Source organism: Argentina silus (genome assembly GCF_951799395.1).
Source record: "Argentina silus genome assembly, chromosome: 17".
Taxonomy (NCBI): domain Eukaryota; kingdom Metazoa; phylum Chordata; class Actinopteri; order Argentiniformes; family Argentinidae; genus Argentina; species Argentina silus.
In genome coordinates this window covers 14,858,025-14,885,923 of record NC_139671.1, presented here as the reverse complement: position 1 = coordinate 14,885,923, position 27,899 = coordinate 14,858,025, and the positions used below count along the sequence as shown (strand labels likewise).

The 27,899-nt window shown below is 42.5% G+C and overlaps 4 protein-coding genes across 8 annotated transcripts; 2 read left to right on the top strand and 2 right to left on the bottom strand.

The window, feature by feature from the left end:
• Window positions 1–1,632: 1,632 nt before the first annotated feature.
• tdrd6a (tudor domain containing 6a) lies at window positions 1,633–11,343 on the top strand (the record flags this gene model as incomplete). The annotated part of the gene is made up of 13 exons (XM_083689362.1): window positions 1,633–7,531; window positions 7,625–7,749; window positions 7,959–8,085; window positions 8,348–8,424; window positions 8,550–8,633; window positions 8,797–8,851; window positions 9,046–9,125; window positions 10,086–10,149; window positions 10,297–10,418; window positions 10,517–10,565; window positions 10,763–10,851; window positions 10,945–10,987; window positions 11,211–11,343. 13 exons carry the CDS (start codon window positions 1,633–1,635, stop codon window positions 11,321–11,323), a joined length of 6,927 nt encoding a protein of 2,308 aa, XP_083545488.1. The 3' UTR covers window positions 11,324–11,343.
• Window positions 11,344–13,294: 1,951 nt separating this feature from the next.
• On the bottom strand, window positions 13,295–19,094 carry pla2g7 (phospholipase A2, group VII (platelet-activating factor acetylhydrolase, plasma)). 4 transcript variants are annotated; one of them, XM_083688978.1, is made up of 11 exons: window positions 18,782–19,094; window positions 18,237–18,361; window positions 17,833–17,983; window positions 17,529–17,622; window positions 17,357–17,425; window positions 16,332–16,503; window positions 16,015–16,128; window positions 15,307–15,398; window positions 14,942–15,112; window positions 14,471–14,619; window positions 13,295–14,258 (listed from the first exon to the last, which is right to left on the bottom strand). In XM_083688978.1, exons 1-11 carry the CDS (start codon window positions 18,843–18,845, stop codon window positions 14,158–14,160), a joined length of 1,302 nt encoding a protein of 433 aa, XP_083545104.1. In that variant the 5' UTR covers window positions 18,846–19,094; the 3' UTR covers window positions 13,295–14,157. The 4 variants fall into 4 exon arrangements, with proteins under 4 accessions (XP_083545104.1, XP_083545106.1, XP_083545107.1 ...); XM_083688980.1 differs by having other exon boundaries at window positions 18,237–18,356; window positions 18,782–19,092; XM_083688981.1 differs by having other exon boundaries at window positions 18,926–19,092.
• Window positions 18,863–25,709, top strand: ints9 (integrator complex subunit 9). Of its 2 annotated transcripts, none has more exons than XM_083688977.1 (17): window positions 18,863–18,897; window positions 19,739–19,866; window positions 20,148–20,208; window positions 20,302–20,364; window positions 20,485–20,624; window positions 20,824–20,910; window positions 21,078–21,198; window positions 21,353–21,487; window positions 21,740–21,851; window positions 21,971–22,151; window positions 22,321–22,381; window positions 22,590–22,761; window positions 23,062–23,186; window positions 23,403–23,570; window positions 23,892–23,990; window positions 24,103–24,240; window positions 24,583–25,709. In XM_083688977.1, exons 2-17 carry the CDS (start codon window positions 19,802–19,804, stop codon window positions 24,757–24,759), a joined length of 1,905 nt encoding a protein of 634 aa, XP_083545103.1. In that variant the 5' UTR covers window positions 18,863–18,897; window positions 19,739–19,801; the 3' UTR covers window positions 24,760–25,709. The 2 variants fall into 2 exon arrangements, with proteins under 2 accessions (XP_083545103.1, XP_083545102.1); XM_083688976.1 differs by lacking the exon at window positions 18,863–18,897 and adding an exon at window positions 19,348–19,448.
• Window positions 25,710–25,834: 125 nt separating this feature from the next.
• On the bottom strand, window positions 25,835–27,739 carry glrx5 (glutaredoxin 5 homolog). The gene is made up of 2 exons (XM_083688989.1): window positions 27,333–27,739; window positions 25,835–26,811 (listed from the first exon to the last, which is right to left on the bottom strand). Exons 1-2 carry the CDS (start codon window positions 27,628–27,630, stop codon window positions 26,639–26,641), a joined length of 471 nt encoding a protein of 156 aa, XP_083545115.1. The 5' UTR covers window positions 27,631–27,739; the 3' UTR covers window positions 25,835–26,638.
• Between the last annotated feature and the right edge of the window lie 160 nt (window positions 27,740–27,899).

The window sequence follows — 27,899 nt, the reverse complement described above, 5'->3', positions numbered from 1 at the left end:
CCTCAAGGAAGGATGCATTTCAAACGGGACTCATGTATTTTGCATGGCTGTTGGCATGTTTGTAAATCGGTGCAGTAGTTTTCAGTTGGTACTCCTACTGGATGAACAAACTCTTTTTGTGACTAATGAAACAATCATTACAGTTCAGCTCAGTTATTTAAGTCACATTGCTGTTTAGTTGATTAGGATCCCCATTAGATGTTGCTCATGTCACAGCTACTCTTCCTGGTGTCCACACAACATAAAACACATGACAGAATAGTTATATACACATTATAGACAGAGTATCACAGATTAACACAAAGACAATACTACATTGTTTAATTTTCATATAATCAAACAATCAGAAATCAAGAAACAATAAAAGCGAGAAAATTACTAACAGCTGTAATTTTCTGTCTTTCTCCCATCAGCTTGGCAATGTAGGCCGTACCTAGTTGCAACTGTGCTAGAGTTGCAAGAATAATCAGACACATGGCGCACTATATTACTGAATAAAAACCTGCTTCAAGATGTCCTACTTGTTTGTTGTCTTTTTTTCTCTCCGGAAAATTGAAATGAAGTCAAAATACTAACCAGAAGTTGTTTTAATCCGTTTTTCCCTTTGGCAGTGGTGTATTGCTGGTGCTTTTGACACCACTGGGACAGTTTTGATGAAACTTGGTTGAATAACAGGTCTTGCCATACATATGCGACATTTACGAAATTACACTGATTGGCCCAATTTTGACGAAACTATGGTAACAAATGCCTTGCCATAGAGATTGTTTAGGACTTTCAAGGTGATGCAGAGTCATCATTAAAATCATAATAATAATCATAATAATCATAATAATAGGGTGGAGAGCTAGGAGTGTAGCCTAATGCAATAGGCCTATAGCCTAATGAATTTGGGAATAATATTTTGAGAAATCAACCAAAGCTGTAAGAAGCAAGACTTGACAATGAATCAAATAAGCACTACACATTCTGGTAACTTTCCAGACTGGGTACGAATGCAGCTGTAGGATTGTGCATAACGCCATGTGCACATAGACTGTGCAATGTGGTTGAGGTCCAGCGGAAGTCCATTGATTTCAATGGGATGCGGTGTGCACCATTGTGACTCGGCAGCTGCACAATTACCAAAATTCCAAATCTTCTTAAATTGGATGCGCATGCAGGTAAATTGTCATCAGTAAATGTCCAGAATATCCCATAGAAGGAAATATAAGGTGCTTTGTGTTATTACATTAGTGGAATAAGGACTGTTCCCTATTACACTTTGGTGACAAATGCTCACATAGTAATGTAATGTCACAACTTGTTAATACAGTGTTAGAGTTATTAAAATGTAATAACACTGTTACTACACAGGTACAGGGACAACTTACTGTAAAGTGCTACCATGTACTAAAGATAACAACAAGTAAATTGTAATTAAAAGGTTTTCATGTTTTATAAAAAAGAAAAGAAAAAAAAGAACTTATTGTACGTTTAAATGTCACAGTTTGTGTCCAAATGCTGAAATTAGCCTTATCTACTTCTTTCTTTCTCTTTTCTTTTTTTCATTCAGATTGGTCCTTGATTTGTTTGCTTTGGTGGATGAGAATTGAGCATTAATGGAAGACTGGATTCCTTGAAAGCATCAAAATGTGTTCAATCCCTGGACTCCCAACACCCGGTTCCAATGTCTCAGTTCTCATAACGAAAGTGAACTTGAATCCTCTCTGTGTTATCATTGAGCTCTGGGGCAACTTTGACCAAGAGAGGAAAAAGGCTTATCAGCGCCTAAAAAAAGACATCCAGTTTCCCAGAGAAACCTTTCGAGAGTTGGAGGGAAATCATGGAGACCATTGCTTGGTTCAGGCCTATGAAACGTGGTACAGGGCACGCATTGCCTCAAGAAATGGCTCCAATTACAGTGTGTTTCTTATCGACGAGGGCAGAACGCTTGGTGCCACCACAAGCATGTTGGCATGGGGCCAAACTGAGTTCTTTCAACTACCCCCTGAGGTGGAATTCTGTGTTCTCGCCAACGTATTACCCCTGTCCCCAGAGAACAGGTGGTCACCCATGGCCTTGGAATTCATGAAGTCCCTCTGTGGAAGTACGGTGACCGCCTGTGTTCAAGATGTCCTGGTGCCTCACAGAGCCTTTCTTCTGGATATCCCCAATGTATCAAGACAAATGTACGAAATGGGATTTGCCAAGAAGTTGACCACTGAAAGGTTCAAAATCTATGTTTCCAGGTCATTGCAGTCACACAGTGGGGCATTAGCCACAACTGAATCTCAGCAGATGCCTTCCATGAGAAACGAGCCACTGGAGATCTATGAGCAAATCGAAAAGCAGCAGCACTACATGTATCCAGAGCTGCAAACTGAAACAGTCGAGACAGTCATCATCACAGAGGTGACAAACCCGCTGCGTGTTTTCTGCCAATTAAAGGTGTTTTCACAAGAGCTGAAGAAACTCACTGAGCAAATTACCCAACACTACGAGGGCCGGGTGGCAACAGGCATTGCCAGACCTGAAACTCTGGGCTCCCCATGTGCCTCAAGAGGAAGTGATGGAAGGTGGTATCGGTCTGTGTTACAACAGGTCTTTCCAGCAAACAATGTGGTTGAGGTGCTACAGGTCGACTATGGGAAGAAACAGTTTGTTCAAGTGGAGAACATCAGACTACTGGCTACTGAGTTCTTCAGGATGCCTGTTGTGACGTACGTCTGCTCCCTCCATGGCATCATTGACAAAGGTGTTGGATGGACAGCTTCACAGATTGATTATCTGAAATCCCTACTTCTGAACAGGACTTTGATTGCCAAATTTGAGTACCAGAGTCTTTCAGAGGGAGTCCACTACGTCACACTCTATGGGGATGAAAACAAGAACATTAACAACCTATTTGGCGCAAAGGAGAAGTGTTTGTTGGAGTGTGAGAAATCTCATGGAAATTATGCCGTTCACGACAATGCAGAGAAACCTGAGCAGCACCCAGTTGAAAACCAAAGAAGTGCATCACCTCCCTCTGCTGAACACAAGGAAATGCAGGCAAAGTTCCCAGAGGAAGCACTCTTACTGAACTCATCACATGTGGCTGTTGTACAGCATGTGAAAAACCCATCAGAATTCTGGATTCAAACACAGAGGTACGCTAATGAGTTTGATCAACTGATGGATGATCTTGCTTATTTGTATAGCAATCCAGACAGCACAGATGTTGTCAAAAATCCAACAGTTGGCCTGTACTGTGCTGCAAAATCACAAGATGATGCTTTTTACAGAGCGACTGTGTCTGAAGTCACTGATAACCAAGTCAAGGTATTTTTCATTGATTATGGAAACACTGAGACCATTGACTGGTTCAACCTCTGGGTCCTTCCTGGCGAGTTTCAAAGGTTGCCAGCGCTTGCATTGAAATGTAGACTTGCTGGTGTGAGACCAAAAGAAGACAAGTGGAGCCCGAATGCTATAGTATCCTTTACAAAGTCTGTCTTAGACAAGATCCTGGATGTACATGTGACAGCTAAGCATAATGGTGCTTATGTTGTTCAGCTCACAGACCCCTCTGGTGATGGAGAGAGAGATGTCAGTATGTGGTTGTGCAGCGCTGGCTTTGCAGAGAAAGCTGACACAAACAAAACAGCACACCATTTCCTCTTTGAGCCTAACATTATGCCTACGTTGAAGAATCCAGGTGCCATACCGTATGACATTTACAAGACTAATGGCTCTCCAAAAGTTCAACCCACTACTGACTCCACTGTGAAAGAACCTAGAGTTGCCTTTCAGGAGTATTTGTTTCCAATTGGAAGTTCAGTTGAAGTCGTTGTGTCATACATTGAGAGTCCAAATGACTTTTGGTGTCAACAAGCACAAAACACAGGGCACCTGAAGGTACTCATGCAAGACATTCAGAACTTCTACGCTGACAGCCAGATTGAACAACAGCCTGTAGAAGTAGCATGTGTCGCTCGTCACCCAGACAATGGAATGTGGTACAGAGCTCTGGTCATTCAAAAGCATGCAACACCTCATGTTGACGTGCTGTTCATAGACTATGGCCAGACAAAGACTGTCTCTTTGCAAGACCTGCGTCGGATAAATCCAACTTTTCTGAAACTGCAAGGTCAGGCTTTTCGATGCAGCCTGTACAACCTAATTCTCCCTACTTCTCCCACCACTGTCGAATGGAGTGAGGATGCCATAGCACAGTTCCAGGACTTTGTGAACAAGGCAGCATCAAACCATGTGGTCTTGAAGTGCACTATATATGCTGTCATGTTTGATGCCCAAAAAGTGGTCTTCAATGTGGTGGATTTGGAAACACCCTTTCAAAGTGTCTGCAGCCTGATGGTTCAGAGAGGGCTCGCAAACCGTGCCCCTCCCAAGAAAGCCCCTCCCTCCCCTTTCCGACTGGACACGTACTACTACTCCACTCATGGCGTCAAAACGGGGGCAGAAGAGGAGGTGAGCGTGACGAGTGTGAAAAATGTCAATCACTTCTACTGCCAGCTGGAAAGGAACGCTCACACAGTTGAAAGACTGGCTGGGAGTGTAAACAAACTGTGTCGTCAGCTGGAGATGACCAACTGCCCCAAAACCTTCGGAAAGGTGTGCTTTGCAAAATACACAGATGGACTGTGGTACAGAGGACAGATCAAGTCCACACAGCCAACCATCACTGTGCACTTTGTGGATTATGGCGACACACTAGTGGTTGACAAAGCTGACATGCTTCCCGTTCCCATAGAGGCCAGTGAGATCATGTCCGTGCCTGTGCAAGCTGTTGAGTGTGGGCTCTCTGATATCCCGGGTGATGTTCCAAGTGAGGTGAACAGTTGGTTTGAGACTAGCATGACTGACCAAACTTTCAGAGCTCTTGTGGTGGCAAAAGAACCTGGTGGTAAATTACTGGTTGAGCTCTATGATAAGAAAACACAAGTGAATGCAAAGATAAAGGAGAAGTTCCGCATTGAGACGCATAGAGAACAACAGGTTGTATACACAGGATATGACGTGAAGAGCAGAAAATCACATGATGCATCCTTCAGCGACACACAAGCTCTCAAGGCCAAATATGGGTCTGCTCTGAAGCCAGCACGTCCAACAGGTGAAGAAAACCATAAGCGTGAGGGTCACAATCTAGCACCCTACAGAACACCACATCAAAGGCAGGCCCCTGTGAGGAGAAACGGTAATGTAGAAAACTGCCCAGAACAAACAGAGGCCAGTATCATACCGACAAAACTGACTCCTCTGATGGAACTAAAACCCTTCCAAACTCTGAGGTCACCTATCTGTGAGTCTCAAAAGGTGATGTATGTGGCTCCTAAAGCAAAGGTGCAAAGCCTTCCAAAACTGTCAGACTTGCCTTCAAAATGCCTAGAACCTGGTATGGATGCAGGTGTTTTTGTCTCGCATTGCAACAGCCCTTTGAATTTCTTTGTGCAGCTGATCAAGGAGGAAGATGACATCTATTCTATTGTGGAAAAACTCAATGATGAACAGCCAACTACTGCAACCATTGACATCAAGGACTTGAATCAAGGTGACTTAGTTAATGCAGAGTTCCCAGATGATTCATCATGGTACAGAGCAGTTGTAAGAGAAATGCTGGGAAATGGAAAGGTTCTTGTTGAGTTCATAGACTTTGGAAATACTGCAACTGTGTCAGCCTCCAAGATGTGTAGACTTGCTAAGCAATTCCTTGAACTTCCCAGGTTTAGCATTCCCTGCTTTCTGAGTGGAGTCCCTGCTGCCATACAGAATAGTGAACTGGATCCGGAAGTGGTATCTAACTTCAAAGAGGCTATTGATGGAAGTGGTGACAAAGAGATGAAATGCAGGTTCATGAAACAGACTGGATCTGTGTGGGAGGTTAGCCTTGAAGAGGGTGGCAGTACGATCACATGCAATGCATCTCCCAGAGACCCAACTGCCTTGTCTGACGTGATGCATGAGAAAACGGAGAGCCCCAGACGAGAGACTGAAAAACTCCATCAGAGCCCCACTGTAATGAATGTGCCACCAGAGAAATACCCAGAAATGCCCAACCTTGAGCCTCAGTGTTACCTTAAAGCTGATATAACTGATGGAGAAGTGTTGGATGTTTATGCCTCATCTGTTATCGGGCCTCAGTCATTTTGGTGTCAGTCAGCTGATTCAGACAAACTTGACAAGATCACTGAAATTGTCTCGGAAGCTGGGAAAGCAGTGGAATACAAATCCATTCATCCAGAAACTCTGTGTGCAGGAAGCCCTTGCATTGCTCTTTTCACAGATGATGAACAGTGGTATCGTGCAGAAGTCATCAGAAAAGATGGAGACGTCTTATCCGTTCTGTTTGTTGACTATGGAAATGAGTCAAAAGTCAAGGTGACTGATGTCCGGGCTATGCCATCTGGGCTGATTGAAACTCCCCCACAGGCATTCCTCTGTCAGCTCGAAGGTTTTGATGTTTCACAGGGCTCCTGGGATGACAGTGCAGCAGATCAGTTTTCAGAGCTGACAGCTGAGAAGCTCTTAACCCTGACATTTCTGAGAATATCCAGTGATGAGGGAGGGGCCACATATTATGTCCAGGTGGAATGTGATGGACGGGTAATAAATGAGGTAATGAAAGTGCACTGGAAGAGCTCTGTTAATAGTGACCGAGAAGACAAAGACAGGTCTGATGTAACTGGAAAAGACAATTCATGTGATGTGCTCCCATTGCCATGTGAGTCGAAGCTAGCCATAAAGGAAACAGCAGTGGCAGACTCGGTAACACCGGAACCATCTGGAACTGTCCAAGAGCATGACACAGGTGATGGTGTATTCCACAGTGACACTCATGAGGAAGTAGTGGGTGATGAAAAATACACTGATAATTGTGACAAGGAACCGGACATCTCAGTAATCATCACCCAAGCAACAGATGTAGCTTTCACTCGGGAGGTGGAGTATCACACGGAACAGACAAGTACCCTTGAAAATATAGAGTGTGATGACCTTGGCCATGACAGTGACACAGAGCCATTTACAGATGATCAACAGGAAGAAAAAGACGATGGGTCAGAATTTAGGTCAGTCATAGAGAATCTAATGAAACACATTCCTGAAATTGTAGTATTTGAAGAGGTAGTTAGCGATGCAGGACTCCTTGAATGTGTCTCAGAGAGTGGAGGTTCTCGTGAAGCTCAAACAGCAACCTGCCATGTAAACTACGATGAAAAAGTCATATTGGTTCCAAGTGCTGATAAGGACATCATTGAGATCGATGAAGTCAAAGAGACGGGGAGTGCATCAATAATGGAACAAGCCTTCGGTCTGGATGACTCAGAATCTGCACTGTACATAGATGACAACTTTGAAGAGACTACACTCTCTAATGTCGACCAAAGTCACGATGACATCTACGAAGAGGTCTTCAAACTGTGTGCTGAGATTGTCCTTGAAAGTACAGTGTCCGGTCCAGCCGTTCCAGTGGAGTTGGAGGCCAAAGAGGAGCAATCTGACATCAGAGATGAGGGTGAAGAAAACAACTCAGATCTTGTTCCTGAGTCTGGTGAGTTATACACTTAGATTACATTGGCACTTTCATTGTTTATGTGGGTGTAGTGTTGATTGGTTGGGTCTTCTGTGCGTTTGTCTGTTTTAGACATTGATTATCTGAAGAGGGTTAAAGACACTTTTCCAGTTGGGTCTACCTGTGCCGTCTGGTCCCAGGCTCACAAGAGTATGTGCAAAGCAAAGGTTTTGAAAATCTTTGAGGACTCGACAAAGGTAAACCCTGTAATAACAACACCTATAATTATTGCTGAAACATATGCATATGTCCATCAATATGCAATCACAAAGTCATTATTAACGTACTATGTTACAGCATGTTAATCCAGTCAATGTTGTTACAGGTGTAATTAGAGTTACAAGTTGATTTGTAAGTTGATGTGAAGTGTTTTATGCTCTTTTGACACTGTTCTTTTTCATGTAAGGTTCTTCTGGTCGATCATGACTCTGAGATGGTGGTGGACCCGCAAAACATGTTTGAGCTGTTGTTTGTAGACGACTGTGCTGTAGACGAGTTTGATTCTGCATCATCGCATGGAGAGTCACAACAGGGTAAGCTTGTCTCACGCCCTGAAAATACATTAACACACGTCACAGGCCAAAAGGTTGAATCAAGCATGGCCATTTCTTTTACGGAGCAGAGTGAAAAAAGCAATTCAATCGTTGCATAAGCAAAGCTCACGCCTGATGCGTCAGTCTTATGAGGATTTGCACGTGTTTTTGTCCCTATTATCTCAGTTCCCAATGTTTAGTGTCGTACCGTTTTTGAGTTAATATCAGTTGTAGCCTAACGTTAAAACCTTATTGTTTACAGATGAAGATGAAGACACTGATGTCAGTGAGGACACTATTGCAGGAGATGACCGTATCAGTACTGCTTCAGAGGATATGGTAATGTATTGAACGGTGATCTTTGCAAACTCTTAGCAGAGTTTATTGACACTGAAATTGTATATGTGCTTGGACTTAACCCTGAGATTGAGCCTATTGTGAAATAATTTTCTTTTGAACTATAGGCTCTTCTGGTGGATCATGATGCAGAGATGGTAGTAGACCTGGCGAACTCAACATTTGATGTAGTGTCTGCGGAATCAGATCAGGTTTGTACCATGACATTGATGCAATTGTTTATCTCCTATCATCTCCATATGAAAATTAATTCCGACACAGATGATAGCTTTCATACCCATTATTGACACTTGTCCATGTACCTGATGTTATGACACTGTTGCATTACAACACCAGCATCCTTTGATGTTACAGGTCCAGGATGAATCGCCTCTGTGTGAGGTGTGTGCTTCATTAGAAGGTTCTAGCGGTAAGTCTAAGGGATCCTCCGTGATCCATCTAATCACCAGAGGATACATGATGCGTACAACAGGAATGTCCATTATGCTTCACCTATTGTTTGAGTTGACTCATACATGCCATGGCCAAGTGCTAACAGGATATTTTACCCTTGTAAATGTGTTCACTTGTTGATGTGCATTTTCAATGTGAATTCCTTTATAGATGATCCTGCAGACCAAGATGTTGAGATTCAAGAAGCAGCCATAGTGGAAGTTGTAACGAGTGCTGCTACACAGGACAAGGTAACAGGAGTTGGAGTGATGGTAGGGGCTGGGGAGTTACTTTGTTGTATTTCAGGAGGCTGTCAAGAAAACCTCCATGCAACATTGCTTAAGCAGTGAAATTAGTAAAACCTCCATGCAACATTGCTTAACATTTTTTCATTACATTTACATTCATGGCATTTAGCAGACGCCTTTATCCAAAGCGACTTACAACAAATACATTTGTTTAAGTAAGTGAATCGTCTATCCATCAGTCATCATAAGAAAAAGTAATCAATGCTTGGACCAGGGGCCATTGGCAGTCACAATGTTAGAAGAAGGAAAAATTATTATTATTATTATTTTATTTTTTTTAAAACAGGAGTGCTTAAAGCAGTGAAACTAGTAAAAACCCTTCCATTGTTATGGCATGAAAAGAACTTTGAATGGCACACTTTTTACATTCCACTCCATTGAAGGTTCATGTGCTTGGTGAAGAGTTTTCCGGTCCTGGAGAAGAGTCTTCTCATCCTGACAAAGACTGTCTGAGTATATGATCATATCTTGTGGACTCATAACAAAAACGCTTTGTGTTGTGAGAATTGGAAACATTTTGGCAAACATTATATTGGGTTTTCCATTTAAATATGATGTAAAATGAAACTTAATTTAGATTAATACAATTCTCAGACATATGCAGTACAATTAATGTGCTTTATAGGAAGAATTGATAAACGCAGAGGGACAAATATTTGCTAAATGTAAACAAGGAAGAACTGTCCACTGTTTGTTTACATGTTGTTTGTCTACCTATTGATCGTCAGCTGTCACTGACCTGGTAGATGTGCCTGCAGACCAGAGAGGAGTTGAAAAAGCAGCTGAAGTGGAGGTTGTAAGAAGTGCTCCTACTCTTAGGGGGGATGGAAGTTGTTACTTTATTGTTATGATGCATCAGACAAACATTGAATGGCAAACTCATGATATTCCACTCCACCTAAGGTTGACTTGCTTGGGGAGGAGTTCTCTTCTCCTGGGGAAGAGTCGTCTTGTCTTGATGAAGATTGTAAGTATGTGATCATTATCTTGTGTTTCAAACACATATGTTTGCATCGGTGAGGTTCTCCCTTTAGAAATAATTGTGAAGTTATAACCACAAATTAAAACAAGGAAAGCTGTTCTTTAATGATGTTGTTTTTTTGTGTGTACTTAGTTATTTACTTGTCGATATCAGTAGTTGCCAGTGCCCTTGTAGATGGGCTTGCAGACCAGGGAGCTGAGAGGGAAGAGGCAACAGATGTGGAGGTTATGGCAGGTGCTCCCACACAGGACAAGGTAACAGAACTCCGAGCTGAAGGGGGCTGCATCTTTCCATTGTCTGTATTCAACAAACTTTAAATTACACTCACTAATTCCGTTCCATTCCATTTAAGGATGATGTGCTGGATGAAGAGGCTCCTTGCCCTGTTGAAGACTGCACAGGTATATCAGGTTTGCTTGTTGTGAGAACGGGACCCAGGGTATATTTCAGAGTATGAGGAAAACATTGTATGTAATCAATTGCTACACCGTGTGTCATCTATTGTGAAAGTGTTGTCATTTTACAGATGTGTATTAGAAGAATGTAAACATGGATAATTGCTCTGTCTTTATAAACTCATGAATTGTCGATGTGAAAGCCCATGCAGATGTGCCTGCAGACCAAGGAGCGGAGACTGAAGACGCAACAGATTTGGAGTTTGCACCAAGTGCTGCCACACAGGACAAGGTAACCGCACTGCATTGTTGGGGAGGTAGTGTGTCTTTACAGTGTGTGCATCAAATGAACTTGACACACTAAAGAAGTTCTACTAATTAACAGGATGACGTGCTCGAGGAGGTGACCTCTTCTCCTGACTGTTTCGGTATGTGATCATAAATTGTGGATCCATAAGACTGTTATGTCTGAATATGTCTGATGAATATCCGGTGCTATTATTTGTGTTCTGTTGTGTATTCAAAGAGGAGAGCTTGCGAGGTAAGAATCCTTTATTGTTAGGTGCTGGACAAAAGCCGTACATGAAAAGAAAGCATCAGTAATGTGTGTCTGTTTGTTTCATCGACACCATCCTCCCGTCTCCCTCTCAGAGCTCCAGATGTCCCTGGTGACTCATCTCACCCTAAAAGTTGAAGACAAATCTGATGACGATGTCATATTTGTGAGTGAGACACGGGCCATCGAGCAGCGTCAGCGGGAATAGCCGAAGACTTGAAAGAAGAAGCAGCCACTGAAACTAGTGGGCAGTCTGGCAGGCACACTAACAAGTTCTGTCCCAATTGTTGTGGAATATTTATCAAGTTGTCTGTTCTGTGGAGTTCAAAGTGCCAGTTTGTTCAGTTCAGTTGCATCAAATTGCATTTGTATAATACTATGTTGAGCATTTACTTTGTTTCTGGGTTCATTTGCTGCTCTTCCTTTGTTTGTTGTTGCCTCTTTTGATTTGATACTGTGGACAATCTGTACAGTAACAACCAGAACACCTTGTGGTTGAGATCTTTAGTTTCATAAGGAGTGTAAATCTTCAAATTTGTTTTTGTATCAGCAAGATAGATCTATGTTCAAAATAAGTTTAGAATATGTTTTGTAATGTTTCCTTTTGTAAGTTTCAAAAACTGCCAAGTAATTCTTGCGAAAAAGCACTGAAAATTTAAATATTTAATTATTGTTGTGTGTAGACAACAAATCTAATAATTTCTGGTAATATTCAATGTGATAGGACAGACTTGATTACAACAGCAAGTCATAGGATTTTTTTCCTGTATTAAAAAAAAAAAGTGGAAATGTGCAGTGTCATCGAAGACAGTCATTTCTTTGTTCGCACAATAAATAGTCTGCAGTTCCTGAAATGTGTCATGCTTTATTCATTTACACAGAATTTATGAGATTTACACAGGTGATGAACTCAAATGACACCAACACGAGGTTGTCTTGACGGGAAGAAACAGCTTCCCCCTTGATACTGTACACAGATCAGAAGAGGAATGGAGTGACCTTATTTCAGGCATGTGAGTCAGTGCTCGCTGTCTGTCAAGTGACAGATCAGCTGTTGACACCCGACACAATCACGTTATACGTTGATATGGGGGCCTATTTAAGTGGTCAGTCTAAACAACTCTAGCCCACAATGTTGGTGCTGCTACTGTTGGCCATTACTGTGCTATGAAAGTGTATTGGTTTTGTTCCCACCTCAGACTCCATCTGCTTTGGTTCTGTCTGTTTGTGTCTATCAGGGGTTTGTGTGAGGGATTGGTCTGTGGGCTCCCTGCCAGGTAACATACATGTATGTGTTTTAGTCGTTTATAACTCCCAGGCAGGGAGCTATCAAAAGAGCGGAGCCATCCAAATACAGCAAGCCTAATTGTATAACCATTTTATATTCAATAAATAGTTCCTGACTGAAATATGGATGGTATGGTTGTGAGGTGTAAACAGTCAGTGCAAATTGTCTCTTAAAGGGGCAATCTGGGATTCCCACTCAAATTCATATGGTTGCCATGACTGACCATCCATGAGATCAAAATGGTTAATAGTTTTTAACCATGTTTTGAAGCTACAGTGTTTGTTTACAAAGGGTTAGGGTTAGTTGAACTAAGCTCATTAGGCATCTATAAGTCATATTCTTCAAGAATCAATGGCTGTATAGCATTCATATAAAAATTAACATCCAAAAATGTATGTACCAGTCCCAGATTCCCCCTTTAAGGTACATGTGAGCAGCAGGTTGAGGAGATAGGGAGAGAGAGAGACTGAAGAGGGGCTAGAAGCTGTTTCGGAGTCCAGATGCTCTGGGTACCGTCTGCCAGACGCTCTCGATGGTGCATCTGTAAAAGCTGGTGAGGATCTGAGGGGCCATGACAAATGTATCTAGCTGTCTGAGGAAGAATGACAGTGCCAGTGTGATGGGTCCATGTTAATTAGTACACCAAGTAACTTAAAGCTACACTTGACAATTACGATCCAGTAAAAATCGTATAACTTGTGAAGGAGCTACTGTAAGTGAGTTTGAATATTCCACTACTAGATCTACAATCTTCTTCAGGTTCTTGTATAGTGTACTACAGGGCAATCCAGATTTACCATAAGACAATCATTAAGCATGAATCTTCATCCTGGACTTGAATATTTTTTACTCAGTCAATTAAAGGCACACAATAAAGAACTCAGGTTTCACAGTCATCATTGTTTTATAGTTGTATACTGTACAGATCAAATGCATGGGTTGACAGTAGTAGTGTACAAATGAAAAATATATCAGACAGTTATTGCTTAGTGGTTTGAAAAACATAGAAATGAAGGGTAGAAAAGAGGCTGTTACATTTGAGTAACCCAGAATGAACAGACACATACTGTAGGATAAGGCACATGGTTTCTTTCTTAGATCTGGTTAAATCAGGAAACTCACTCATCCTTGCATTGTATTGTATTGTGACTTGGTAGTGTCTTTCGGTGAGATTGCTGCATCTTTACAACATAATAATTTCAATATTAATAATCTGTGCATCATGCTAGATAAATAAATTCCATATCAAGTTTTCAATCATAATCAAGGTAGCTAACAATCTGGGGTCATGTTTAAAATGAAAGTCTTCGACCTAGACTTCCATGGACTCCTGCATTAGTATTCAACAAAATGTAAAAACTGTTCTCTTAAAAATCCCATTCAGGTATTGCGTATTACGTATTTACTACCACACTGCAACCAAAGTTTGTCTCTAGTGGAAAAGTATAAGCATAGAATTCATGAGAGAAAAGTTCAAGTAGAATAATGACTCATTTGCGTACAGTCAAGAATGTGTAGTTGCTGGTATATACGGCCCATGAAGCTATAAAATTCTATAAAATTCACAATACTTGGAAATATATCCCTCCAAGCAATTACGTGGTAATGGTAAAGATTGACTGTCCTGTAGTAGGAATCTGTTTGTATCCATTTTACATTACGTCAACAGACAACATTCAAGGCTCAAGTATTACCACATTAATTGAGCTAGTATTGATTGTGGGGATTGTATCTGCGGATGTGAGGCACCTAGTTCAGTTGGATGACTCCAGCAAAGTGATGTTGGTGCCTGGAATCAAGTTCTCATCCTTTCCATCAATAAGATGGTCCCATTGATTGAAGTCTTTCTTAATACCTGAAAAATAAAGCAGCATTTTCCACACGTGCACACCAAACAGCTTTCATTCAAGTAACGTTTATGTTTATTCTTGGCCACTTTGCTTTGTCTAGTTAAACAAGTTTAAAGTTGTATCAAAGTTTTATCGTCACGTGTACTGTCATACAGGAGAGTGTATATTAGTACATCATGAAACAACATGAAAACGTTACGTAGGGCTGCCTATGTACCTAGGTGTCTCTGCAGAAATGCTAACGATGCTTTATTGCAGAGGTCTATGGCGATCTGAGGGTCGATCTCTCCTTTCAGCTTCAAGATCTTGCCGATCCAGTTGCCGGTGAGGAAGGTGAAGTCTGGGAAGCTCTGGTGGACTGTTCCCCTGAAGAGAAAGCACAATGGAAAGAACTAATGTTACATCAAATGTTCATCATCCTCATTCAATTCAAGTCAAGTCACGTTTTAGGGGTGTGGTTTGGGGAAATCATATCTTGTTGAAGATGTAGAGAGATTTATGTGATTTTTCTTTGTTCATGAACTATGGATTGTTGGTGTTTGTTATTTGTTTTGTGTGTGTGGAAATCATCTATTCACACTTTTTTTTTGAAATCACAAAAAGAGGGTTGGAGAACAAATGTACATTTTGCGTTATGTGTTTTTGGTACTATTTAGACTGTGTTGTTGACTACTGGCTCTTTGCATACCTGATAGTGATCATTTTCCTTGGTATGGAGGCTGAGTCAAGCTTCTTCATACGGCTGATGTTGCCCGCCCACTGGAATTTCTCAGAGTTGATGAAGAAAATGGGCTGCTTCACTCTGGGGAAGATCTCCTCGTCCAGGGGAAACATCCAGGAGTCCAGAGCAATCCCGCACCTGTGGAGGACAACAAATGCATGAATTACTATGTATACTACAGTACTATTTGATAGTTTGTGTAGGGAGGGAGGGAAAAGTGACAAGCTACAAAGCTTTTGGGAAACTCACCCTGGTTTAGTTTTGCAAAACAACAGTTTGAATGTGAAAAAAAAAATCTGATGAAATCAGTTACAAAAGCTTTTTCCACATACTTGAATTTGACCTCTTTGCAAAGGGCTTCAATCACTGTTGCTCCTCCAAAAGAATGGCCCATCACAGCTATCCGACACAGATCCAAGGAATTCTGTGGGAGAGAAGAGAAGAAAAGAGAAGAGAAGAAAAGAAAAGGAGATGAGAGGAGATGAGAGGAGAGAAGAGAAGACAGGGGGAAGTAATACCTATACTGGGTTACTCAAATGACCACAGAAACAAGAGGAAGCTGGCAAACAACACAGTTAGCGCCTGTTCAGTACCCAAAGTGTAGTCAAATGCTTATCAAAGAGGTAGAATGCCACTTTAGAATCACTGACAAACAAGCTCTCTTATGCCTACACAAATGATTTGATGGAACACACATGACTAACCAGAAACACCCGTTAAGCCAATTTTCCAATACGAATGGTACCCTGAACTAAGGGGAGTATGTTTAGAAAATATTGTACTTTCTAAATGGTGAAACCAATCTGAAAGAAAAAAAACATTAAAGTAAAGCTATGAATCTCTACTTTGACCCCATAGTAATTGTTTGATTTCAAATCCAAACTGTTGGAGTCTAGAGCTAAAAGAAGACAATATGCTTATGGACGCCACTGTACAGGGAACCGATGCGTCATTTCCTCATCACAGTCACTCATGCAGTAGACTGACACAGGCTACACCAGTTTGTGGAAAATCATATTCATCATTGTCTAAATATTGACCTCCAGAGTCGTCCAGTCAAACCCTGTCTGCAGGACGTTTTCCACTGCATTTCCTGAGTTGATTTCGATGAGCCTGTCCAACGTCCTTATGCATTCGTCAGCTCGCTGTTTAACCTACAGATAAAAAAATACAATCAGCCAGAGATGTACCCGCATAATACACTTTGGAGTCTCAGATACTGTGCTAAACGAAATGCAATCGGATTCAGGTCTCGTAGGGTGTCACGCAAATGTGGTACAATGAAACAGAGAACATATCCACACACTTCTTCATATACCCTTCGCATTACGTTACGTGTATGGCACAGCATGTATACCTGTTTATTCCTTAAGGGGAATTCACTCTCTCCTGGTTTCAGAGCTCTGTAGTACATCCACTCCTCCGCCAGGATCTCTGGGTTATACGGTTGGACTTTGGGAGAAGCCTCATCCTTCTGCTCAGACTCAGGCTTTTTATCGTAGAAGAATGTAGCAGAAGCGGATTCATCTCTGGATTAAAACAAATAAACGATTTGTTCACTTTCATATATACAAGCACTTGCATAGCTCACTTCAGTTGTCCGGGATGAAGGATAAGAGCTAAATTCAATTTTAAGTCTATACTGTAGCTATCAATGAATGTCCTTCAATGAACAAGATGCCTGTAAATAGAAAAATCTAAAACATTCTAGAGTGAGTACATTTGTACCTGACACTGTCTACATAACACTCCTTTCATATCATACTAACATCATGGTCAGAGGTGGAACACATGCTTGATAAGAGACAATCAATCATTAACCTGATCATTTAACACACTGGCTACTCATGTTGATCTTTGTTACGCATGTCTTTGTGGGGCCTACTGAACTGAGCAGTTTCACAGAAAAGCTTAACCTGTATAGTCTGCATGTGTGGGCTTAGGTCATACCCGCACAGCAGCCATTATGTTCTCCATATGGTCCTAGCAGTCCATACTGATAAAAATGTGATGACCTTGTTTGTACCATTGTCTGCACACCCTTCCCACTACTATCCTGAGATAAACAGACAGAGTGGCTGTGTATCTATGGAGAGTCCTTTGTTATTGTTAGCGTGAGTGAATTGAACTCCCACATTCAGAGTTTGTTATTGCAGGTACTGCAGGGGGATGTCACTTATGTTGAAAGTAGAGCTGTACCGTTACAGAAAGGTAAAGACAACTAAATAAGTTCTGCTTCACTGAGCACAGTGTGTGGGATTGTGGGCTTGAATGAGTTTACTGTCAACTGGAATCTCTTTCCTATCGATTATGCTCACAGGAGTGCAGTTTGAAAGCCTCTGTTCATTGATGAAGTGCTGTGGTCTAGAGGCTGAACATTACCTGTGCTCCACTGATGCTACTACGAAGCCCTGCGAGGCCAGTTCTGCACATATGGCTGAGTACAAAGTCCTGAAAGTAAGAGGGAAAGCTGTAAAATAATCTACAGACAAGACAATTCAAATGTACAGTATTTGAATACATTACAAATACTGATAAACCGTTATCCATGTACCTGAAAGCTCCAAGTCCATGAGAGAAGACAACGACTGGATATTTCCCATTTGGCTTAAATGAGGCATTCATGGCAGCAGGTATCTTAAAGGATCCTTTCAATTTAACAAAAAAAAAAAAAAAAGAAGAAAAAAGCGATATTTTTCTAACAACACAAAACAGGTTGAGACTGAATAGCTTCAACTGCACACTGCAAAAAACATACAGTTTAACATTCCCATGAGTTTGATATGCCATGCTACAGAACAACAAGAAAACAGATACAATGGGTGTATAAATGTGTATCACAGAATAAAAGTATTCACCAAAGAGGTAATTGAATATCCTTTCACTTAGGCTCCTATTGATCTTCATGAAGTCTGCGAGCCCATTAAAGTATTCCTGGCTGGGAATCCAGTCTGGTTTTTCAGCATTATCTGATTCTTGACAGGGATAGTATAGCCGGAAGAAGGTTCCCTATAGACAAGACAATTGACAGGACAAATAGCTTGATCTTCCCCCTTTAGTGAAACTGTTGTGATTGTCTAACAGGTGTCAATGTGCAATACTCTCAGGGGTTTCACACATCATCACTGGTTGTCAGTGGTACGTTATAGGGAGCATTTGATTCAGCATGTCATGCTATTCTGAGATCATACAGGTAGGCTACACAGCAGCTGACAGGACTGGTCATCAGTAGTTTTTGTGTTTAGGACAAAATGTGCTTTACCGTCACAGTATAATCCATCATGAAATCTGTGCATCCTACTGGATTGGGCCCCTTGGCAGGGGGGATCCCCAGGTTGTTACTGCAGGTGTTTCCCATGGCAAACACACTCAACTTGCACCTCTGATCTTTCAAGGGAGAACACATGGAAGAACGACAGTCAGGGAATGAACATGACTTGGCATAAAGATAACAGAGGTGCTGGAGGAGAAAAGGATGCCCCCTACCCTACATCCATGTACTTTTTTTTTTTTTTCAATTTCAGTACAACTACAATAACATGAACAACGTTAAATGTTAGCTATTTTTGGGGACAACAGTCCCCTCATGAATGAGCACGTCATGATTAAATACTTTTACAGACAATTGCAAGTGATCTAGCCAACGAGCTAACTGTTACAAGGTGGCAGGCTGACTCAGCTGTCAATTCACAATTTAGCCAGCTAGTTATTGATGCTGTAATTAACAACACATGTAACTACTGAGATGGAAGACCAAGCTGGCATTCACTAATGACAATTCAGTTTGATACAATTTAGTATCCATACCTGTCCTTGACCACTCGTAAAACCTCTTGGCTAACAATTGTATGAGTCCACCATTAGAAAACATCGACCTCGGGGAGGTTGGCTAGCTACCTGGCTAGCTTGACTACATTAGTATAGTAAGGTAGTTAGTTAGAAAAAACATACCGGTACTGTCAGTAGCTCGTTGGGTGTTAGCTAGTTAGCTTTCGTAACATAATCGGTTGGTATGTGTAGTAAGCTAGCTAGCTATTGTGTGAATAAATATGTGTCATTCGGGAGTGGCTACTCTGACAGGTACTCTACACCGCTTCGGAAGTTATGGCACGATCTGCGTGGTACGCCGCCTGCACGCCTCTGTGTTCTTTGTTGACATTTATTGACAGCTTTTGTCGCTTTCGTTGCGTGCTATGTGCTGCTACCAGCTTGCAAGTTACGTTTTGCTAGTATTGTGGACATTTAAAATTAAATAGCACCACATTACTTATGTCAAAAATAATAAACAAACTTGCAACGTACTCCACTGCTGTAGGGGGCGGTAAATGCACCAATCATTTGTTAGGGTTTTCAGGATAGTAGGCGGGAGTCCAAGAAGAAGAATGAAAATTGTACACACACCACACACACAGAGCAAGGCTGAAATGCTGTGATAAACGTTATTTATCATATCTAATTGTGAAAGATGAAATTGGTGAGTCGATATTTTGACAATAGAATACTTTGTTGGCTAGCCTTCGTAGGCTAGCCAACTAACAAGTCATTGTTAGGTATGCTAAACATGTTGTCAATTGCTAAAGCTAACTTGTTAGCTAGCCTCATAACATTATATTGCATCTGGCTTCTACGGCTTGCCTGGTAAACCCAAGTGCCAACTTGCTTGATGGCTGTTTTTCCTGACAGCTAGCCAGCAATGAATGCCAAGTAATGCGATGTGTTCTTGTGGCTCTTATGCTTTCTGAACATGCGTCTCATCCTCTTCAGTACTGTCTGTCGGGTCACCCCACATTGCCTTGCAATGTCCTCAAGTTCAAATCCACCACCATCATGCTGGACTGCGGGTTGGACACCACATCTGTCCTGCAGTTTCTCCCTCTGCCTCTAGTGCACAGGTGAGACCAACGATGTGTCTGTCCATCCAGTCCGTTTGAGACACTGTGCACCTGCAAATGCATCAACCTCAAAGCTGTATACATGGCAACAGACTTGCATATCTTTACTGTATTGTGCCATAGGCGGTTAATATTAATTGCACATAACAATAACAGTAGTTCATTGTTAGTTAACAGTAGTGTTGTACGTAGGCCCATGCATATTGAGGTGAATTGAAGACAGTGCCCAAGTTTCATGAATACAGTTCTCTCTCTCTCTCTCTCTCTCTCTCTCTACTTAGTCCAAGGCTCACAAAGCTTCCTGGATGGGTCTCCAAAGATGGCACCATAAACCTTGAGAAGGTACAGTACCATTCGAAGGGGCCATCTTTTGTTGTGACTGTGATATCTTGTGGATTTATTATAGATTAATCACCAGTTTTCTCACCCATACAGGAGCTGAAGGAGTGTGCAGGCCGTGTGTTTGTGGACTCACAGCCAGAGTTCTGTCTCCCTGAGGTGAACAATTATTTGTGTTAAACTTTCATCTCTTTCACCTCTTGTGTGCTTGATCTTGCCTTGTTATTGGTATGCATCTAACATTAGCCTTTTTCTTCTATGTCTCTTCGTCCTTCTCAGAAAGAGCTGCTGGACCTGTCCACCATTGATGTCATCCTGATCTCCAACTATCACTGTATGATGGCCCTGCCTTACATCACAGAGCACACAGGCTTTACTGGGACGGTGTACGCCACGGAGCCAACACTGCAGATAGGAAGGTGGGGACAGACTACATCACAGTAACATGTTTCTTCAAAACACAATGGAAATGGCACTATAGATGTTTGCATTGAATTAGTCTGGTCCAAAACCCACCCCTAACCCAACTGTGTGAATTGAAGAAGAGATGGGTGTAATTAGGGTACTACTAAGGGTAGTATTCGGACCTGCTGATACTACATATCTACCCCTTTTTAGACTGCTCATGGAGGAATTGGTGAACTTCATGGAGAGAGTCCCCAAGGCTCAGTCTGCTACTTGCTGGAAGAATAAGGAAATACAAAGGTATGACTAGTGACTAAGATTGAGGAATGAAATGATGAAATTCCTGGCAGAGCATAGGAAGTTCAAATTGTTAATTCGATTTTAGATAATCGCCTGGGAGAATGAGCTTACAAATATACATTGTGTCTCTGTCTCTGTCTCTGTCTCTGTTTGTCTTGCGTCACAAGGCTGCTCCCTGGCCAGTTAAAAGATGCGGTTGAGGTGTGTTCGTGGAAGCGATGCTACAGTATGCAGGAAGTCAACTCCGCTCTCAGCAAGGTGCAACTTGTGGGATATTCTCAGAAAGTGGTGAGAGCTCCTTCCTCCAAACGTATATACACACACACAGGCACACACACGTTTTGTAAAACTCACACACAGCTCGATTACAATTCAACTTGAGATAACCCTGCTGACTCAACTAAGCTCTTGTTTCCAACATTACCTCTCTCTTTCTCTCCAGGAGCTGTTTGGTGCTGTGCAGGTCACCCCCCTTAGCTCTGGCTACTCATTGGGTAGCTCAAACTGGAACATCCAATCCCACTATGAGAAAATCTCCTATGTTTCAGGCTCCTCCCTCCTTACCACACATCCTCAGGTAGGCCCTATAGGCTGAACTTCTAATGAAATGGAGCCGAGGCCTCGTTTGAATGCATCCTTACTCCTTCCCTTGAAGTTATCATTGATCTGACATGACTGGACCTGTGAAAGCTAAGCGGGAGAACCTCTGCTTTCACCAACCCATTCATGTTAGATCAATGATTACCTCACAGAAGGATGGATGGATTTGAGCAGGACAATTGTGTGTCATCGCGTGTAAATCTGAGTGTGAATCTCTTTCCCCTCCCAGCCGATGGACCAGAGCTCTCTGAAGAATAGCGACGTTTTGATTCTGACGGGCCTCACACAGATGCCAACCGCCAACCCAGATGGCATGCTGGGAGAATTCTGCAGTAACCTGGGTAAGAGTGTGATGCCAAATATCTATAAAAACACAGAAAGCTAGACTGATTAGGCAATATGTCGATCTGTCGTGTTGTGCCAAGGTGGTGTACAAAAACAGTTGTGCTTTTGCTTGTAGCCATGACGATTCGGGCAGGTGGCAACGTGCTGGTGCCCTGCTACTCGTCGGGGGTGATATACGACCTGCTGGAGTGCCTCTACCAGTTCATCGAGAATGCCAACCTTGGCACCACCCCCTTCTACTTCATCTCTCCCGTCGCCAACAGCTCTCTCGAATTCTCACAGATCTTTGCAGAGTGGTGAGTATACCTGAGCGTCCAGGTTTCTACAGATTTGACTCACTGTTAGTGGCAACAGCAGCTGAATAGCTGAGCTTTAAGAATTGTCTGTACACTTGAGGGGATTGTTAGTGACATTCTTGCCATAATAGAGATACATAGCCTCTTACCTTCCCTATTCTTCCACAAGGCTCTGTCACAACAAGCAGTCCAAGGTGTACCTCCCAGAACCTCCCTTCCCGCATGCTGAGGTAAGGCTGTCCACCAACAATATGTATGGACAGTGGTCTTTCAACTGTCTCACTCTTATATAGAGATACTGTATTTGCCACGTGAAATGTGACATTTTAACTACATCTCAATTGATACATTATTTTATTATTATAATTTAGCTAGAGAGAATTCTGAATCCATTGAGGCCTATTTGACTTTTGTGTCTGTCTGTCTGTGTCTGTTCAGTTGATCCAGACCAATAAGCTGAAGCACTACCCCAGTATCCATGGCGACTTCAGCAGTGAGTTCCGTCAGCCGTGTGTGGTGTTCACTGGCCACCCGTCCCTTCGCTTCGGGGATGTGGTTCACTTCATGGAGCTGTGGGGCAAGTCCAGCCTCAACACCATCATCTTCACTGGTGAGCAGACCTGGGAGGACTCTTCATCAAAGCCAGGCCCTAAAACGTTGGTCCACTGTTTGAACTGTACCTGTAGCAACCAAATATAGATTCAGCCAAATAAAATAGGGTTTTCACTCAGCCAAGTGGAAACAGGTCTAGATGGGTCATATAAGGTGTGATGCCCAGTACCCCTAAAAACTCTTCTACTGAATGTGTGGAAATAACGTGCTTCCTCCAACACACACCTTTTTATTGAATTAAGAGGACATTTCAGTCCCCAAACTGAGTTGACATTCATTCCACATTTTATTTTCACAGAGCCTGACTTCTCCTACCTGGATGCCCTAGCGCCCTACCAGCCCCTGGCCATGAAGTGTGTATACTGTCCCATCGACACACGCCTCAACTTCCACCAGGTGTCCAAGCTGCTCAAGGAGGTTCAGGTAATAAACCTTTTTTAATATTTGTACGATCTCATTTTCAGATTGGAATAAAAATGAGAGGACGCTGGAGTCTCTAGTGGAGTGGCCCTGACAATAAAGAGGACTTCTTCATGCTTTCTCTCCCTCTCCCTTTTTATCAATTTATTGTTTTGATTGTCTATCTTTGCCACTTTATTTTCCTCTTAACCCTCCCCCCACACACCCACTCTCTTCTAGCCTCTCCATGTAGTGTGCCCAGAACAGTACACCCAGCCTCCGATCTCCCAGTCGCACCGTTCAGACCTGATGTTGGAGCTGCAGCCTCCGCCCATGCCCTACCGCCGGTGCTCCGTCCTCAGCCTGCCCCACAGACGGAGCTACGAACGCATCCAGTTGCAGCCAGAGGTCAGACACACAGTGCAACCCTGTGTTGTTGATGACTGGTCACTCACTATCTGGTTGCCAGCTCCCTAGAGACATGTCAATGAGTTGAAGATAATTCATGTAACCATTGAAGCTAATTCTGAGATTTGTACTGAGGATATAGTGCACCAAAAATAATAACCAGGATGACAGAGTGTCTGATATAGTAGTAGTACACTATGGTCCAATTGTCACTAATTGCTCTTTAATGAGGCCTCTCTATTGTACACCAAACCATGCCCCCTCTCCCTGAGGTGATTAATAAAGTTGAATTAAATTTTATTGAATTCTCTCCCTCTGCAGCTGGCCAAGTCCCTCGTGCCGTCCGAGATTAAACCCGGCATCTCCATAGCAACCGTGTCAGCAGTTCTGCACTCCAAGGATAACAAGCATGTTCTGCAGGTGTGTGTGTCTGTCTGTCTGTGTGTATTGTGATAGCGTAGGTCACATAACAAATTCGTCTAGACTATAATGTACACCACTGACTTGTGTGTTATCCTCTCTGCTCTACCAGACTGTGCCCAAGCCCCCTCCAGTGCCGCCCAGTAAGAAGAGGAAGCGTGTGGTTGAGGAGCCCCCTGAGGTCATGGCCCCCAAGCCCCTGCTCAGTGGAGCCGTACCCCTGGACTCCTTCCTGGCGACTCTACATAAGGTACTGCAAGAGAGAACCTTCTCATTTACCCGGTCTGATACCAATCCCTAGCCTCTACCCTCAATCCCTTGCCTCTTTGACTTGGCATATCTATAGGGACTGGATACAGAGCTCCACCCAGACTTTCAATAGGCTAAGTGGAGGTTTGTTTCGGCCCTGTTGCTTAGAATAGGGGCTAGGGGTAACGCTTAAACCAATAATAATGTACCCTGTCTAATGTGTCATAGACAAGCATGTGGTGTTATGTCTTCTCCTCCTTGGTGCCAGGGCTGAAGGTGGTGTAACGTGTCTTTTCTTCCCCCACATCACAGAGGTGTAACGTTTATTTTCTTCCCCCTCCAGCATGGCATCACAGAGGTGAAGGTGGAGGAGACAGCTGACGGTCACATCCTGCACCTACAGGCAGAAGACACGCTGATCCAGCTGGACGAGGGCGGAACACACATCGTGTGTGACAACAACGAGCTGTTGCGCACCACCCTGAGGGATCTGGTGCTGCGCTTCCTGCAGAAACTCTGACCTTTAACTTTTGGTCTTACCACGACCCCAACACCACAACCCCAAAACCCTAACTCATTCCTTTCATGGCTTTTTACCGTGTTCTGACCCCAACACCACCTGCCCTCTTCACCCATTTCCTACACATGTATTTCTCAATCCCTACTCTGGGGGGGGGAATCATTAAGCCATTGATCCATAGCATCAAGTGTACTAGTGCTGGGCTAGAACAGAAATGTGCACAATTGGGGGACCCAGGACCAGGATTGAGAAACACTGTTTTCAGTAATGTCTTTTTAATGTGTTTAATAAGAGTACTGTAATATCATTGTTTTTCAACTTGTATATGTAAAATAGTATTTTGTAATAAACAACATTTTGTTCAAATATGTCTTTTTGTTTCCCACAAATAAACATGATTGAAATTGATTGAATACTGGGTATGAAAATAAGCATGTTTATTTGTGAAAAACAATGACAATGCCAAACCATTATGTGGTTACAGCACTAGGGAAAGTTACTAGTCATGCTGATGTAACATAAAGTAACAGCCAATCATTGACTGTTTGGTGGAGGAAGGGGAAATTCCTCATGATTCCACAGGAGGGTGTGCTTCACAAGTCATTTGGGGACATTTCTAGTTTGTGGTTTTGAGATCTGGGGCCTGTCCAAAAACAACCCCTTGCCCCTATTCTCCATTGTCTTACTTCAGATAGATTGACCATTTCCTCTTCACTGAGACTGATGAAGTATTACATTACTAGCACAACCCCCAACAACTACTACAGTAGTTTCAAACAGAATACACCCAGTGTGTAATACAGTACATCACAGTTTACATGATGCCAGGTGTGTGGTGTTGATCAAGGCAGGCAGTAGAATAAGAGTAATCCCATCACTGTCAGATTATTCTCTGTGATGCATGTTTAGGAGCTTTGATTAAATATGATGACACTATCAATACTCCATTCTATCTGGTGGTTGATCGACACTCCTACACATTGATGTTTGTAGTGTATTCAGCCTTAAATTAATATTTGGTATAAACAGATAATTCACATCAGAATTAATAGGAAGAAATTGCATAACCCAGGTAATTTGTCAGAAAATATTTAATTGATAAACATTGATAAATGCAGCTAAATACATTTAATAATATCCTTTGAATGTACAATATCTTAAATATACAGTGAACTACATAATAATTTCATAGACAACACACATGCTTACAGCAGATGGAGATGGAATAAATTAATTACTATCAGGAAATCAAGAAACCTGTTTGAATACTTATAAAATCGTGGCCTTCCCACCCTTCCTAACATGACCCTGCATTTTAGAGAATTTCACAGAGAAGCAAGCTTCTCATCACGTTGCTTTCACCCATCTAATTGTACTAGACCAGTGGTCATTGTGAGGAAGGAGGGAGGGAGGAAGGGAAGGTTGGAAAGAGTGTTGTTGCGTTTGAGCGGGTCTACTACTGTTAAGTGAGAGTATGTTTGTTTGTGAAGTCAGTGTCAGTCCACAGATACCGGCAGTGCGTTTGGAGGGATTCTGGTGCTTTCCCCTAGTCCCCTATGGGCAGTTTGGTCTTTAGCACATCTTCCTATAGGGGGTTGTGTTGGGGACACTGGCCCATACCCCCCCAACCCCTAAAGCACTTGTGTAAATATATATGGATTACATAGATCTAAACCACACGGTAATAGCGCCATCTTTCCTTCTGAGGTCTACCTGGAATTTTCACCTTGTTGCTTACACCTATCAAATCCTCTCAGATCTACACAAGTGCCTAGCAGGTGGCGAGGGTAGTGGCTAGGCAAGGGGGTCAATTTGTTATTGGCGCCATAGAGTCAACCTCAAGCTTTGTCTTGACAGCTGTGCTCCAGTGGTCTGGACTCTACTTGGACTCTTTCTCTGCATTCTGAAGTGCAGAGCGGATCCCAAGCTTCTGGAGTTCATCTACCAGGTCACCGTTCTGGTGCATCTGTAGAAGGATGTCACAGCCCCCCACAAACTCGCCGTTGAAGTAGACCTGTGGGATCGTGGGCCAGTTGGAGAAGGCCTTCACTCCTGTGAGACAGACAGGGTTATGGTTACGACTACTACCACACTACTCATATCTATGTAACGGTGTGGTCAGTATGACTCAATTCCAGGAAGAGCACTAGTGTTGCAAGATTACCCTTCCCCAATTGACAACAAACTGGGAAAGTATGTGTTGCAAGAAACTATTTCCCTCCAGGAAACACTTTAACAACCAGGCTTATATTGTATCGTCAAGCTGGTGCCACAGTTACATACAGTCACACAGCAATTCCAGTAATAAGATTAGCCTGACGTTTTGAACCACACCCGTTTTGTCTTGCTGCATAGTACTGATAAAACTACAGCCTAGATTTGAAAAGCTCAGCTCAGAAAGTACTTAAGTTATAGGACTAGTCATGGATAATAATGTTAACCATACAACCTCACCTCAAAGAGGCGTATACGAGATTTAAGTGAACTTGATCAAATTGATCATCACTAGTTAGGCATAGTGACACGGCTTGTAAGGCAGCTAATGTTAGCTATCAATTTAAAAAGTGTCTGACCTTCTCTGAGATCCTGGTCTTCCAACACGTTGTAGGCAGCATAGTCATCTACGCCATGCATCCGCATAATTTGGACCACGGCGTTACTGAAGCCACACATGGGCTGGGCTGGTGTCCCTTTCATAAACACGACTACTTTGTCCTTCTTCACCATCTCACCAAGGTCCTTCTCTATGGCCGCCGTACACATGAGCCGAGCAGAGGACGCAAACGACACAAGTCCATCAGCTTGTCTCGGCAGGAAAACCGCTGAACTAGCCCGTAGACACCGACCAGTTGATCTAATTAAGTTGTTCATGGCTTTCGTTAGTCTGAAAGTAAATAAAAGCAGCAGTAAATTGAGTTGACAGGCACACTTTGACAGACTTCGCAACAACACCGCACAGTTTATAGTACAGACGCAAACATCCACCTCACAGATCTGCCAATATGGAAGCGACTAGATCTGAACATTCATTGGACAGCATAAACTCCAGCCCGCTTGCCATTGGTAAGTACAAACGCCAATTACATTGGTTACTCAAGAAGAAGACAAATATAACATGTTTTTTTATAAACGTATTAATA